Source organism: Larimichthys crocea, chromosome XI, assembly GCF_000972845.2.
Source record: "Larimichthys crocea isolate SSNF chromosome XI, L_crocea_2.0, whole genome shotgun sequence".
NCBI lineage: Eukaryota > Metazoa > Chordata > Actinopteri > Sciaenidae > Larimichthys > Larimichthys crocea.
In genome coordinates this window covers 13,441,872-13,456,758 of record NC_040021.1, presented here as the reverse complement: position 1 = coordinate 13,456,758, position 14,887 = coordinate 13,441,872, and the positions used below count along the sequence as shown (strand labels likewise).

Genomic DNA, 14,887 nt, shown 5'->3' with positions numbered 1-14,887 from the left:
AAAAATTAGAAACAACCATCATCCCACCCAGCCATAAAAAAATATCATAGAAACATTCACAGTTAGAGGAAAAAGTCTGTAAAAATCTGTTCCAATAAAAGATTACTTCCCACTCACAACCAAAATACTTAAGGATGTGATTCTTTCATAAACTCATCTCGGCTCCTTGCCACACACTGGATAATCCCTCATAAGGAAACATTAGTAGTAATATCAAACAACATAAGCAAAATGCATTTTTTGTGGCTTTATCAGTCCACCACTGGTTCAAACTGATTATTAACAGGATGGGAATTTGTACAGACATTCATGAACCCTCCTGACTTTTCCTCTAGTTCCTCCACAAGGTTTGGTTCAGAGAAAAATTTTAAGACTCCTGGTGGATAAATTCGAATTTATCCATTCGAATGTGTCTTTCGAGTTTGACTAATAGTTTCTGACACTTATGGCACACTGCAGGACATGAATCATCATATTTGCTACATATTTCAGAGTTACGTGCAATTTATTGATTTGTATATTTTGTTTTATGTGGTTCGTTGCAACATTGCAACAAGTCTAGTCTTCTAGGTGAACACAATTGTGCTCCCAGTTATAAAGTGTTTAAAGTTTACTGGGTTGTATCAGTAAGCAAAAGAATATTCATCTTTCTGATACTTTCAGGTGTAATTCCCTGATGAAAACCTTAATTTTACACACTTACACACTAGATCTTTATACTGAAGTTACAGTCATGAAAGGTTCCCCTGTATAAAGAGATATCACCTTTGTCCTCTGTGTTTATTTCATCCTCAAAGAGGCACAAAAAGCCACACTCAATACCACAGTCACAAACAGTCAAGCATTTCCTCCATCCTTCCTGCGCATTCAATTATTGCTAAATGGGAAGCTCTGGTCTAAACACCCATAAACAAACACAGACACAGAGCACTCCAACCCTCCACCCCCTCATCTGGAATCGCCATGGTAACTAGGTGCATTGGAAGGTGGGGGTGTCCGGTGTGTTGCCTGCCTCTTCCGACTTGAAGCATATTCGGTGTGCGTGCACATGTGGTGCTCTCCTAACCCCCATCAGTCTGAATCCTGTCTGACAATATTTGACAGAGGAGAGGATGTGAGGGTGATGAAGAAGAGAACAGGTGAGAAGAGAGAAGGGGAGTGAAGCCGAGGGGAGTGATAAGGTCGACAAAAGTGACAGCAGAGGTGTCGGCTGTGTCTGATGTTGCTTATTGTCTGTGTGTACTGTGAGACGAAAACACCTGTACCCATGTGGGAGACTCACTGAAACCAGGCTAAGATGGGATTCATCTTACAGTTACAGTTATGTGTTATATGTGTGTGGTTGGAGAATGCAGTATGGAGTATAATGATGCCAGAGGAAGCAATTACAGACATAATTATCATTAACTGCACAGTAATTAGGATTAAAGCGGAGGACAGACAGATGGACAAGGACAAAGAGAGCAGCATCAAGTTGTTTTTACTAGTTGCACTTCACTCAGACACAAATATTTTGTTTTAATAAAACAAAGAGAATACAACATATATACGACGTAAAGCATCAAATGGAGGAGTCCTGCATCTTCAAATGCATATTAAATAGATAATCAAGCAATAAGAGGACTGAAAGTATTCACAGAAACTAATGACAGGAAGAGTGAATAGATTTTTATCATAGACACCCTTCTCTTTTTTTGTTGTTTTGTACATTAAAGCCTCTGAAAATCTCGTTTTAAATAACATTAAATATTTACGACTAAATAAGCAACGATCATAAAGTTCTGAAAAATGATTTATTAAGAGCTTCAGCAGGATTGTGTGGGTTTATCTGACAGTGCAGGCCAAAAGGGAAAAACAACCCGGCTACTGTCATTATGTTCTGCACAGAGGTACGTGACATCCCCTCAATTCCCCACAGTCCCAACCACAAAAACCAGAGAGGAAATCTCAGAAAGATACAAAAAACAAAAAAAAAACTCTTATGTCAAAAACCCCAAACTGTTGGCAGAATAATTAGTGCTCATGTGAGAACACATCGCTCATCGTTAAAAGCTGTTGGATTTTTTGCACCACTAAGTGCAAATGAACCCTTAGCAATGTTTAACATTTTTGGTCTTTCTACATAGCTTACGCAGCACTATTACACATGCCATTTGACTGTTTTGCACTGTGTAAACACTTTGCAAAGCAAGCGACAGAAATCTATAATCTACATGCAAATGCATGTTGCAGCTGTATGCAAATGTGAACTGTTGTGTGATCTGCAGGTCGCTGATTGCCGGCGGTCTCCAGCGGATTAGTAAACTTCCAATCCATTTCACAGAGGATAACTCTAACTAACTGTGCATGTGTGAGTGAACTGATGAAACTGAAAAACAAACAAGAACAGAAATCTGAGGGATGAATACAGTAGAGTAGAGATTCAAGAACAAAAGGAAAGATTTATTTTCGTGCTGGACTGACGCAATGACCGGTGCCTTAATCATCACACACTCCACCGAACAGATACTAAAAGTGAGTTAAAGGTGTTTTATTTTCAGTGCTGGTGACTAATATCTATGACTATAAACCATTTTAAATTCACTTTGAAGGAGTCCCACATACTTAGCAGCATGTATGTGCGTGACCAGATGGTGTGACGATGAATGGAGTGGACAACATCCTCACCTTCATTGCTGATGATTAAGGGAGCGGAAAACAACATCCTCCTCCTCACTACACTGTTGCTAGGTGAGTTTTTAAGGTTGGAAAATGTCCAAGGACAAATTGGACATTTTGAACACTGTAAATCATTAATACTGCTGTGAATAAATAATGATTATTGTGCAGAATCAGAGAAATTATAAAGACAGACATGCAGATTTAAAAAAAAAAACACCATGAAGTAAGAAATACACTCTGTCCTTTTGCGCCGAGCCAATCTCTGACCAAAACAAAGCTTAAAACATATTCCACAGCCTGAGCCGGGTCTGTTTGTCTGTCCAGAAGAGGTTTGGGTCTGTTGGAGCCACAGTGCAGCTGGTGTGTGTCTGCGTGAAGCAGCCTGGACTCTGGTAAACACTTCTTTCTGGGTGCACTCTGCCCATTTTTGGCTTTGGAAGTTTCTCCTGCAATGTCAACAGCTAGCCAGCAGCTGATATTTGCTGATGCTTGATGCGTGTGTGCCCACGCTGCGTGGGTGGGAATGTTTGGGTACATTTGCAAGTGTGTGTCTTGCTAATTGGGGCAAAACCTTCGAGCAGCTTTTTATAAATTTGGAAATTTTGGTTGCAGTGATTTTTTTTTTCTCCTGATTTAGGCAAAGCAGAGAGAAGACTTCTGCTCCTTCACACATGTATCTCACCCTTAGTTGGTGACAAAACTAAAACACACACACACACAGGACTTTCAAAGAGCAATTTTCTTGTGTCATTTCCCTGCAGTGTAAATTGCAGTGGTTATTAACACAGAGTCAGTATGAATCTCAGTTTGAGGCTGCTAGGACACGATGAGATTGACAGCTGAACCTTTAGTAAATCCTCTGCTTCCTCTTTGAATGTCACCATCTTCCTGTCTCTAATGACCGCGTGCATCACATAAATCTACAATGAACACACAAACACCACAATAAAATCTCAGGCACAGAACACACACACACAGTTTTTACATGAATTATAAATCACTTGTATTTTACATCACTACAACCACTTTCCAAAACATAACAGCAGTTTGATTGTTTATCTACATTCCAGTCAGCAGCATGAATATGACCTCGCAAAGATTTGAAGCAGCCTTTTTAATTGTTTTGTCAGTGTTACACGGACAATGATTTGTCATTAAATCAGAGCTTTACCAAAAAGTCTTTTCAAAACAATTCCTGCATTTATTTCTGGCCAAAAATAAAGGCACTTATATGTTCACTTTTATGGATTACATCAGCATCTCGCATAAGTTTCAAGTGTCTGTGAGTCCATGTTAATGTGGTGCTGCCATGAACTGAAACCAAGGTAGTTAATGGGCTAAAACAAAACCTTCATTACAGTCCTTTAATCTGTTCTTGTGGCTTGAGGAGAAACCACATGGAGTCTGGCTTTGCTTACTGTGTTAACATGGTCACTAATTATTCAATCTAATTTTCACTGAGTAAATACCCAGACTCTAAGACGTAGCATAAGTGAATTTGAAAGATGCCATAATCGGTGTAGTTTGTATATAATTTGTACACAGATGTCACTTCTGTAATCTACCCAAAGCCTAATATAATTTATTACCGTTAAGTTCACTTATACAAGAATAGTCATTTCGACTCAGAGGCACACATTATTTATTTACAACAATCTGACATTAAAACTATTTCTGCTTCCAAGAACACAAACAATAACTTTCATTTATAATACTTAAGATTTCAGTCCAACGCCTCTGGTTCCTGGCGATAGGAGCAGTTTTATAAACAGGTCCCAGAGTTATGTTCAAGACGACACGTGTTGACCACAAAAATGCAACAGAAAGCAAGGCACCTCATTTATCTGTTTCCAGTGAAGCCAAACAAACCATGTTACTGGAACCATTGTTTTAATAAGAGGACTTAAAAGGACAAGGATGTTCTCTGAGAGGATAATCACTTTTAATGCCTTAGTTTAACAGTCACAACAAATGAGGGGAGAGACAGATATATGGAATGGCATGCAACAAAGGTTGGATGTTAACTGGGGACTTTGCAGTTTGTGGTAATAACTCTGAGGATTTTTTTCATCCTGTAAATCTCTTGTACGTAGGTATGCAATTTGAATCCAAGTGCCAAGAAACAGACTGTGCAAGGAGACGAATGCAAATTGATCTGTCTAGCATCAGGCTGACTAAAGAAAGAAAGAGTCATGTGCATCTTTACAGAACCCAACACATAAATGAGCATCCCCCTTTATTTACACAACCTGCCTCAAAAACATCGCCGACTGGTTGGAAATTCAATTCATTAAAACGAGTGCTGTTTCTCAGTACTCACATTGCTGCACTTTGACCTCCCCCTGCTGTGCTTTTTGTGGTTAATTTATCATGTTTACACGTATAATGGACTGCTGATGTGTATGATGTGTTTGGACGGGGCCACTGAGTCTGTGCTGATTACAAGGCTGTACTAAGAGAAAAAGTGGTGCAGCTGCATCTGTCATCACTAAACCTGAACATCAAATCGTGATGTGGCTCCGGATGTTCAGTGTTTACATGGATCCTGGGTGCTAAATTACACTTAAACAACATATTCTCCACAACCAAACCTCCTCTGCTGTGATAGGAAAAGCACAAAGAGGTCTGAATGTTTTTTGTCTAACTACCACTCCTTTTTTTAGGTTTCCCCAGCCATTGTAGCTTGTGCTAACTACCCAAAACATTACTTAAAGCATGAATTATAAACCATGAATCAGTGCTGGTCGGCTAGACTCACCTGTCAGCAGGTGTTTATCACGGCAAATTAAGAGAAAATGGCTTTTGGGGTAGTTTAGAAAGTGTCATTACCGTTTGTCAGTCCATTGTTTACAACACTATGCAGCATGTGAGGTGACAGAGTAGTTTATCACAGCTGCAGGCTCTGAGGCTAATTGTTTGACTTTAAAACACCTTGTCTATGGTGACATTTGTCCTAAGCAGAGAGGACAGCACAGTGTTAAAATGTGATATTACAATTCAGTGTCCATTGAGGATTTATATACGGAAGCCCTAAAAGGCTATACATACATGCATTTTATTCCACACATTTTCTCGTAATAACGAGATAATTAATTCGAGATCTCGAGAAAACAAAGTAGTCTAGTGTATTGAATCAAGTGCGCCCGTATTACAGAATGTATGGCAAATGCATGTAGTCCATGATACGGAGCGAGCAATTGATCCATAATTTCTGACAAAGGTTTGTACACTTGATCTAAGGACCATCCTGACTGTTCACTCACTCAGTATAAAGCATATTTACTGTATCATTTTGGAGCAATTCATCCTCAAAGTTCATTATTTTGAATTGAAAAAGGCATTATGTGCAATATTTACTCTACTGTAAAATCTCTTTGATCCATAATTTCTGACAAAGGTTGATACACTTTGGCTAATCCTCACTCCAGTCCTGAGATCAAGTGTACAAACCTTTTACAGTGGCGTAATAGGTTTTCTCGCTCCGTATCATTGACTACATGCATTTGCCATACATTCTGTTATATGGGCGCACTTGATTTAATACATTAGACTATCGTTTTGTTTTCTCAAGATCTCAAATTAATTATCTCGTTATCACGGGAAAACGGAGGAAAATTATCTTGTTATCACAAGAAAACGGGTGGAATAAAATGTATGTACAGTATGTATGGCCTTTTAGGGCTTCCGTATTTATATCCTAAGCAATGCTTCTTTTCTTTTTAATGAAACAGTTTGGCATTTTAGCAAATATGCAAAGGGAGAAGAGAAGAGAGTAAATATGTAGCTAGAGCCAGGATCTGGTTAACTTTAGCATAATGACTGGAAGCATTATGTGTGAAACACAGCACCGTGATTATTTGTTGCTTTTTATGTTTGTGTACGGATTGGAACAAAACATTTCAATTAGTAAAAACTAGCATTGTGTCTCAATACACGTACTTTCATACTTAGACTTGCTATTTTGAGTACATAAGTGCGTTCACACTGTCAGTTCCGGCAAAATGCAGTGAACTATGAGTACCCGGGTGGTCGATTCATAACGGTCAAAACGTTGAGTGTGGAACGCTGGACATTTCTCACTCTCAGTGGTAGCCGCTTGGCTACATAGCAAAAAGGGGACAGACCGGCAACATTGTAAAAATGTCGGTCAAGGAAGTCGCTGAAGTGGTTGTGGTAACCGCAATATTTAAATGTAAATTGCACATATATATGTTCATAATTTGGCAGTCAAATGTTGGCGCTAAACCTCTGCCTGGTTGAAATTCGGCGAAGTAAGTATACAGTACATATTGTACACAGAGTACTACATAGAAGTGTTCTACCCGAATTGAGACACAGCATAGGGGTGCTGGTAGATGCTGCCAGTCTGTACGCTAGAGCAGAATATTGATGTAAATAAATGATAAATGCAGTGGTGTACAAACAGTATTTGGCCCTGAAATAAAGTTGAACTGCAAAGCAGCAAATTTTCAAGTACAGCAGCTGAGTAAATGTACTCCACTGTTACACAGTACAGGGAAAAGTTAAGTTAGGTTATGTACTGCTGAACTCCATTTCATTCTCTATTAGTGTTTACTTCTTAATAAGCACTCTGATATATGACTTGAAGTACTTAACTCCAAATAATTCAGCATCACACATTTTCTAATTATCGTAATGCATAAGCGGAGTAGCCAAACGCACATTTCCTCTGTTGAAAATAATGTGGTTTACTGGCGTTTATAAGAGAAAGAGCTGTAATTGTAACAGACAGAGAGATTTATTCTTACTAATAGATTCTGTGTATCTGTATGTGGGTGAGCGGAGGGAAAGGGGGGCAGCTTGTTCATATTCCAGTCATGTTTGAATCACCTTGCAGCCGAGGCTCTTCTCCACAAAGAATCGCTCTCCCTCCGCCTCCCTCTGCCTGCCCTTTAATTTCTTCAAATTATTATTGTAATAATTGCCAACTTTCAGCCCACAGCCTTAGTGAGATGCTTTCCATTTTCACATTTTATTATTATTAGTGTGTGTGCATGTGTGTGTGTGTGTGTTGTGCAGGTTTGGCACTTATGTTAGAAAAAAAAGTGAGATCCATGAGGTGATAAGTATAGTAAGCATGTAGCTATATAGACACTTATAGCCTACCTACTCACTCATGTTGTTTTTCCAAACACACTCACACTCCTTCTCAAACACACACAAACACACACATGTTCTCATATATTTTCAAATATCTATGTGTTCAGTCAGGCAGATGGTGCCATGAGCCGAGACTAAAAATAAGAAGATAAAAGAGGGTTAAAAGAGGAGAAGGATATTTTGTCTTTTAGAGCCAAAACCAGAGAACAACCCTGTGGGCTTCAAGGAGCACGCACACACACATTGACAACACAACACAGGCACATGGTTGTATATAGACGCTTTTGATACTTGTATTTTTTCATTGTTTTATTCTAAAAGTGTCAAAACTGTTTAAATAATCACATTAGTTGGTCTGGATTTTGACATGTAGCTCAAATGTAATCATGTGTCTACTTTCCTCCAAACAAACACGAGTGTCTGCTTCTCAGCTGTCTTGTTTTCTGGTTAAAGCTGCCTGATCAGCCATCATGTGAGTGTCTACGTACAAAATAAAGATCAAATGAAATTATTATAACCTTTTTATTTATAGATGGAGCACACACTGTATTAGATGATCTTCCGTTCTTGTGCTGTCTTAATGTCAGATTGTGTGCAAAGTATAGTATAAGCCACAACCCCAAAACCCTGGATCCTACACTTCCCACAATGCAGCTCAATAATGTCTTCCTGTAACTTTCTCAAACTCCTTCTGCCTCTTTAACTGTGATCTGACTTTCACATTTTTAGATCATTGTCACTCACTAAGCAGCACTTGTGTTTGGACTAACTTTGCTCTTGAACCAGAACATGCTTTTATGATACAATATTCAAGATTAAACACACAATAAACAACCTGGACTTTGTGTTGTTTGTTCAGATTTCAGTTTTGAAGTTTTCTGAAGAAGAAACATATTGTGAATGTCATGAATATTCAGCACAAGTCACATTAATGATTTCACAGCAGGTATAAAGAGCGAACGACTCACATAAGACGCTCTAATTGAATGTTTAGTGTGGAGATGAATTCATACTTTATAGCAAGCAGTTGCAGTGTCGACCATAAAACTGACAGCCCAGAGAGTGATTTCAAGTCATTTCAACAAAATACTTTGTGTGATAAAAAATGTATTTATAGAGTTGGGATAATGTCTCCTCCATTTTAATTAGTCTCCTATTGATGATATCTAATCAACTGTTTCCTGGTGATCAGCTCTCTAAAATAAGAGACAAACTGAATCTGTATGTTAGGGAGTTCCCAAGTGTCTTTCACATGAAATCTGATGCAATCTTTATGGCTGAAATCTAATATCTGCCAACTCCACCACGTGACATGAAGACAGATGTGACTCAGAGGAGAGGGAGCTGTAAATGGGTGATGGCGAGAGGGCAAATTCCAAAAGGACGAGCATCAATCTTTCCTCAAGATCGTTCCGATCGTGTTGGACGGATGATTACATATTTGCCCTCAGCCTGGACTCTGGTTAAATCACGATGCCTTTGACAGTCACAGTTGGCAGGCTGTTAATTATCTACAAGTTCAGATGAATCACGATGAATCTGCACACACTGTGGCACTATATCACATACAGGTCAGCCGATGACTAAATCACAGTGTTAGCTGTGTGAAATTACACGATTCAATTGATTCTCACATTATGAGGGGAGCTGTGAGATAAAAGAGCCTGCAGGTTTGTTTCGCATCGGTAACACCTTGATGACCCCATTTCACGCCGAATGTGTTCAAAATATTGGGAGGAAAGCTCAGGGAAAGACACAAAAACAGCAACATTTATAATGATTTCAGTCTCAGTACTGCTAGTGCAACAGGTATGATGAGGCTGCCTTCATCTGCTTCTGCTTCAGACCCCATAAATGTCAGCAGAAGGAAGAGGAAGTCATTATTATCTGTCAAATGTCTCATTAATGCTGAATGTCGGGCTCCAGTTTATGCTGTTCGCCTCAAACTCTGCATCACTTCCGTCCACCGCTTTCATTTTTACATCTGAAACAGCTCATGAAAAAAAAAAAAACACTCATTCAATTATTAATCACTCAATATCCGCCTATGTGCCTCCTCCTGGTCTTTATCAGTCATGACATTGCCTGCAGATGACACACTGCACCAGGATCATTGAATCACCTCCTCCCAGCAATGATGCTTTCTGTGCGGGGAGCTTCATATGACACTGCCCTTGTTTTAGAATTCATGTGAAGCCAATTACCCACAGGGAAAATACAGCTGACAAGTCCTTCTCATCGTTTTTTTTTTTTTTTTGTCACGAGACAAGGTCACAGGACTCCATGTACCAGTACGGGGTTGTCTTACCCTGACATGTACAACTAAGACAACAAGAGAGTGAGCGAGGTGACAATCAAGCACAGTCAAGAAGTCTAATCAGGCAAAGTACCTCAAGGGAGGTGGAGTTACCTCTAACCTACAACAGTTCAGCACAATGTACCAGCACTAAATCCACAGAGGCATGTTGTACTCACCCCTCTGCTGCTCTGAGTGTCTCTGTTCAACATAGATACTAATTTAATTCATCAGTTTGCCATGTTACCCTATTCACGTTATGCTAATGTCAATTTAACCTACCGACTTCCCGCAGATATTTCACATTAAAAGGGTAAACATGGAGGAAGTGTTGAGTTTGTGTTAACCAATTAGAAATAAAAGCTTGTCCCAATTAAAGGCTGGGGTCTCTCTTCCACTTAGGAACTGCCAAAAACTGCAGTTCCTCAAATCTCCATAAGCCCCAATAACAAATTGTCTAACTTCACAGCAGAAATAAACATATTTACAGCCTGGTACAAAAAACAGTGTTGGTCTTTATAGCTAATTTTCCCGTTTATGACATCTGTACTGAGTCTACATTTTTATAGAACTCTCCTGTTCAAATTTTATTAAGGCTTAAAAGTTATGCATAATTAACAGCATAGTCGCTCTGACTTACAGGTGGTTTGAGGAACCAGGCTTCATTTAGCCCATCTCAGCTCCACTAACCGTCCACATCTTTGCCCCTTTTTTCCATTAGGCAGAGGCAGGACTGAGCTTTAAATGAGCTCCTGAGAAACCTGTGGGTTACGTCACGGATATGTTCAATATTTATACTCTTTATGGACTGTACACACCTGTAGTCCTGTATAGGCGGCAAAATAACAGGCGAAAACAGTGTATGTCTTAATGGTAAACATTTAAAAGTTTTAAAAGACATTTTATTGTAAAATAAAGCATGTATCATTTAGCAATAATGCAGAAATACTAAAAGGAATTATTAAAAAAATACAAATGTTGCTTTTTAAAAAGGAAGAATGAGTTTGTTATTGAAAATCATGCTAAAATTCTTAAATTGACTGGCTACTCTTTTATTTGAGGGGTTTTGTTTCTTAAATGTCATTTTCATTTTAGGGGAAAAAAACAAAAGGAAATTTACCTGGCAGTGTTCTGAAGAACAAATTTATTGCCTTTTTATCAAGCGTTCAAGGCGTGCACATTCTGAACATCCTGTTTTGTAACAAATGCTTACCTATAACTAACCTAACCGATAACTACTGTGGACCACCTTGTACTCAGACACACACACACACACTGGAATCAGGAGAAGAAGCGAAGGATATTGGTTTTGAATCTCATATCCTGTTTTATTGTTCAAATATGGCAGGACAATATATACAACACAGTACAAACAACACACCCGCACAGTCAGACATACACACGGATAAATGACAAACAGAAAAGACAAATTTGCACAGACGTTCACACACATACAGCTCCGAGTTGTCATGATTGATAGAGACAAGAATTTCTCTGGGGAACCACTGATCAAACATCCTACAGTCACACACACACACACTCGCTCAGAGACAGATGAACAGACTAACCATACAGGCCAACAGGACAAACTGTGTATTAAAGGGGATTTTAAGGAGATTAAGGATCCGGTGACAATAAAAGATCAAAACGTTCAGAGTCCACCTTAAGACAGAATTCACCTTTGTTATTGACGTTTCAATGAGCCCACAGTGACAGGATTTAAGTGGATTTCACAGGGATGAGGACACATTTCCCAGCTCACACCTGTTTACACTGGAGGGAAATAAACCTAACAGGGATAAAAATCTGAGCTGGCAAACTGAGTCTCAGAGAAAACTGATTTACTCCATGACATAGATCACGTGAATTATGTTTCATGGTGAACAGTTTTGACATTTAACTCAAGAACTCTTTAGCCACAGGTTGACATTTAAGAGACTTTGGCAAATCTCACAGCAAAATGAGCGTTCACTGCTCATATTGGCTAAAAAAAATGTTACCTATTGTCACCTTAAGCACTTACAGAAAAACAAAAACATCACATCAATTTGTTGTAGTGACTTAAGGCCACTTTGAACAGGAGGTGATTTGATTTAACAGCATGTATACATTAACCTGCTCTTTAAAAAGTGAAATCAAAGACAATTTAAAAAAATCATAGTTGTGCTTTGTTTTTTTTTCTAAATACAAACTAGTTCTCATTTCAAAATTAAATCTCTTCATTTTGTGACATTAAATTAATTTCTCTAACAGGAAGCCATTCTGCTGCAACAGCAAAGTTAAAATGGATAAAATAATATTTCATGTCAGAGAGTACTCATTAGCTGTCTCATCATCTTGCTGTTAGTTGAAAACCTCATCTCCCGTATGTCAAGTTAAAAAAGAAAAAAATCATCATTTCATCCAGACAATCTCCCTCAGTTTTGTTTCTGAATGGATTTCATGAGCTGTGGGGTCAAATGCACAGCACGAAAAGGCCAAACGTTTCAAGTTCAACAGAGAAAAAATGGACGTAAGACAGTGACGTTTGAGCCGGGGGGTTTTCAGCTGACAGCAGCGATTGTCCGAGTTAACCTCCCTGACTTCAGCATCCAAGTGACTGCTCTTCTGAGTACGGTAATACAGAATAAAAGGTCCTCGGATCAGCATAAATACTCCCAATACACACTGAGCCTCAAACAGCCGGGCTCCAGTCTAGACTTTAACACAAACAATTTGTGAATGGATTTTAAAGGACAAACAAAATAAATCACATGCACTCTGCTGCTGCTGCTTTAAGTTCATTTCACAGAAAAAACTGACAAAGTATGAGAACATAAAACAACACTGACATTATATATATATATATAGTTATATATATATATATATATATATATATATATTATATATATATATATATTATATATATAATATATATATATAAATGAATCGGGCTGATCAGGAAGCTGAGTTATGAAATGAATGCTTGTTTATAAATAATAATAATAATATAATAATAATCAAGATAATAATAATAATAATAACAGCCTCTCACATAAAAATGAGAATGTTTTCATTGAGACAAGCACTCAGATCATTAATGAAGCTTTTGGCATTAATGGAGTAAAATGCATTCTTGGCAACTTGTAGTGTATTGTAGTGTTATTTTAGTTTAAGGATCTCCAATTCACCTCACATCTTTTGTAAAGTTTGTGCTACTAGTGCAGATTAATTAATGTGACACCAGCCTGTATACTCCCATAGTGTTTGCAGACCCAACAGAAGAGTCCAGATTGGGTTTGAAAAAGCTGGTATCACTTGCAAATTCGGAGCTTATGACTGAATTTAGCTTAAACTGATGATTGTCTCAGTGCTGCCTTGGCAGGACTCACTTTAATACAAGTAATATAATACTTCAAGCATAGCTGGGGCCAGATCACTTTTCGTACAACAACTTAAAAAATAGAGACAAAAATGGGGTTTGGTATCTTGTGTAAAAAGTGACAATAAATGCTGGAAGTCTAAACAAGATCAGTTTCCTGAAACAAATTGAAAGTGCTTCGAACCCAAACTCGTCGATAAATACACAAAAACTTCCAACATACTTTGTTTCACACTGAAGTTTGAAAGATCCAGTTCAGCTCAGACTCCAGCAGACAAACCGGCTCTTCTCATAACATCCTCTTCAGCCACGAAGATGAGCAGATGACTAATGTTTAATCCATGAAGACAGCACTGATTTTCCAAAAGAAACATACGCTAAAAGAAAAAAGTTAAATTTCCTTCACCTGACATAAAGTTAAGGACAAAGAGGATTTGTTTCATAGGGAAATTTAGGATATTAAGTCCCATTTTAAAAGCAGGTGAACCAAACTGTCTACAAAACATGATTTCTCTTATTCTAAAAAGGGCAGTTTTTCAGTGACAGGTCAAAGTGAACCCTACATGTGCAGGTGTGTCTGTAGAGGAGTGCTTCACATATGTTTTCTGGGTTTGACGTGCAAACACGGACCCACAGCTGAGTGACGGTCAAAACCTTGCTGTTAGATGTAGGACACCAGAGTTAGTGAGTTAACTAACAGGCTTAACTACCTGACCTGTTGTGACGGTCACCTGGCACTGAACTCAAGCTACGTTATTTTCTTTTCAACTAGTGTCAAGCTAGGTCAGTTGGGCAGGTAGCTAGCATGACTGGCCAGCCGTTGTGATTGGCTAGCTGGGTTGGCAGGTCAGCAAACTGGGCTGACTGGTTGGCTGGTTCAGGCTTTTGTGCCCAGGGCTTAGTGACTCTTCTCCTGGTTGAGCCAGACCTGGCTGATGTTTTCTGGGCAGCTGGTTTTTCAGTCTGTGTACCTCTGTTTGATGATGTCACTTCCTGTTGTCTGTAGTGGAGTTAGCTTTAGTGTCCTTCTTTGTTGCTGTGTCTTCTGTGCTGCCGGCGGGCTGCACTGCCGTGGCATTAGGCCCACCGCCATTTTGAAATGTTTCCTGCTTGTATTGCTGCAAGGCGCGATTGACGGCATCCTCGACCAATCGCCTGCTGACCCTCAGTAGCTCCGCCTCGTCAGGCTCAGACCGGCGACGCCCACCTGGATACAACAAGCACAACGAAGCAAAACATGAGTCAGCTTTATTTGTCAACACTGCTGTATGTAGCTCCCAAAACCAATGAGCAGTTGGCACCTTGCATGGCAGCCAATGCCATCAGTGTATGAATGTGTGTGAATGGGTGAATGAGATATGTGGCGTAAAAGAGCTTTGAGTGGTCAGAAGACTAGAAAGGCGCTATATAAGTACAGTCCATTTAAAAAAAACTCATTCTTAAAAACT

The 14,887-nt window shown here is 39.0% G+C and overlaps 1 protein-coding gene across 1 annotated transcript in view; it reads right to left on the bottom strand.

The window, feature by feature from the left end:
* Nucleotides 1–14,200: 14,200 nt before the first annotated feature.
* Nucleotides 14,201–14,887, bottom strand: part of akap7 (A-kinase anchoring protein 7) — a 37,459-nt gene continuing 36,772 nt past the window's right edge. Inside the window, exon 13 of the mRNA XM_027284226.1 lies at nt 14,201–14,646. Within this exon, the coding sequence (XP_027140027.1) occupies nt 14,426–14,646 (221 nt within the window). The 3' untranslated portion in view covers nt 14,201–14,425. The remainder of the gene's footprint in view (nt 14,647–14,887) is intronic.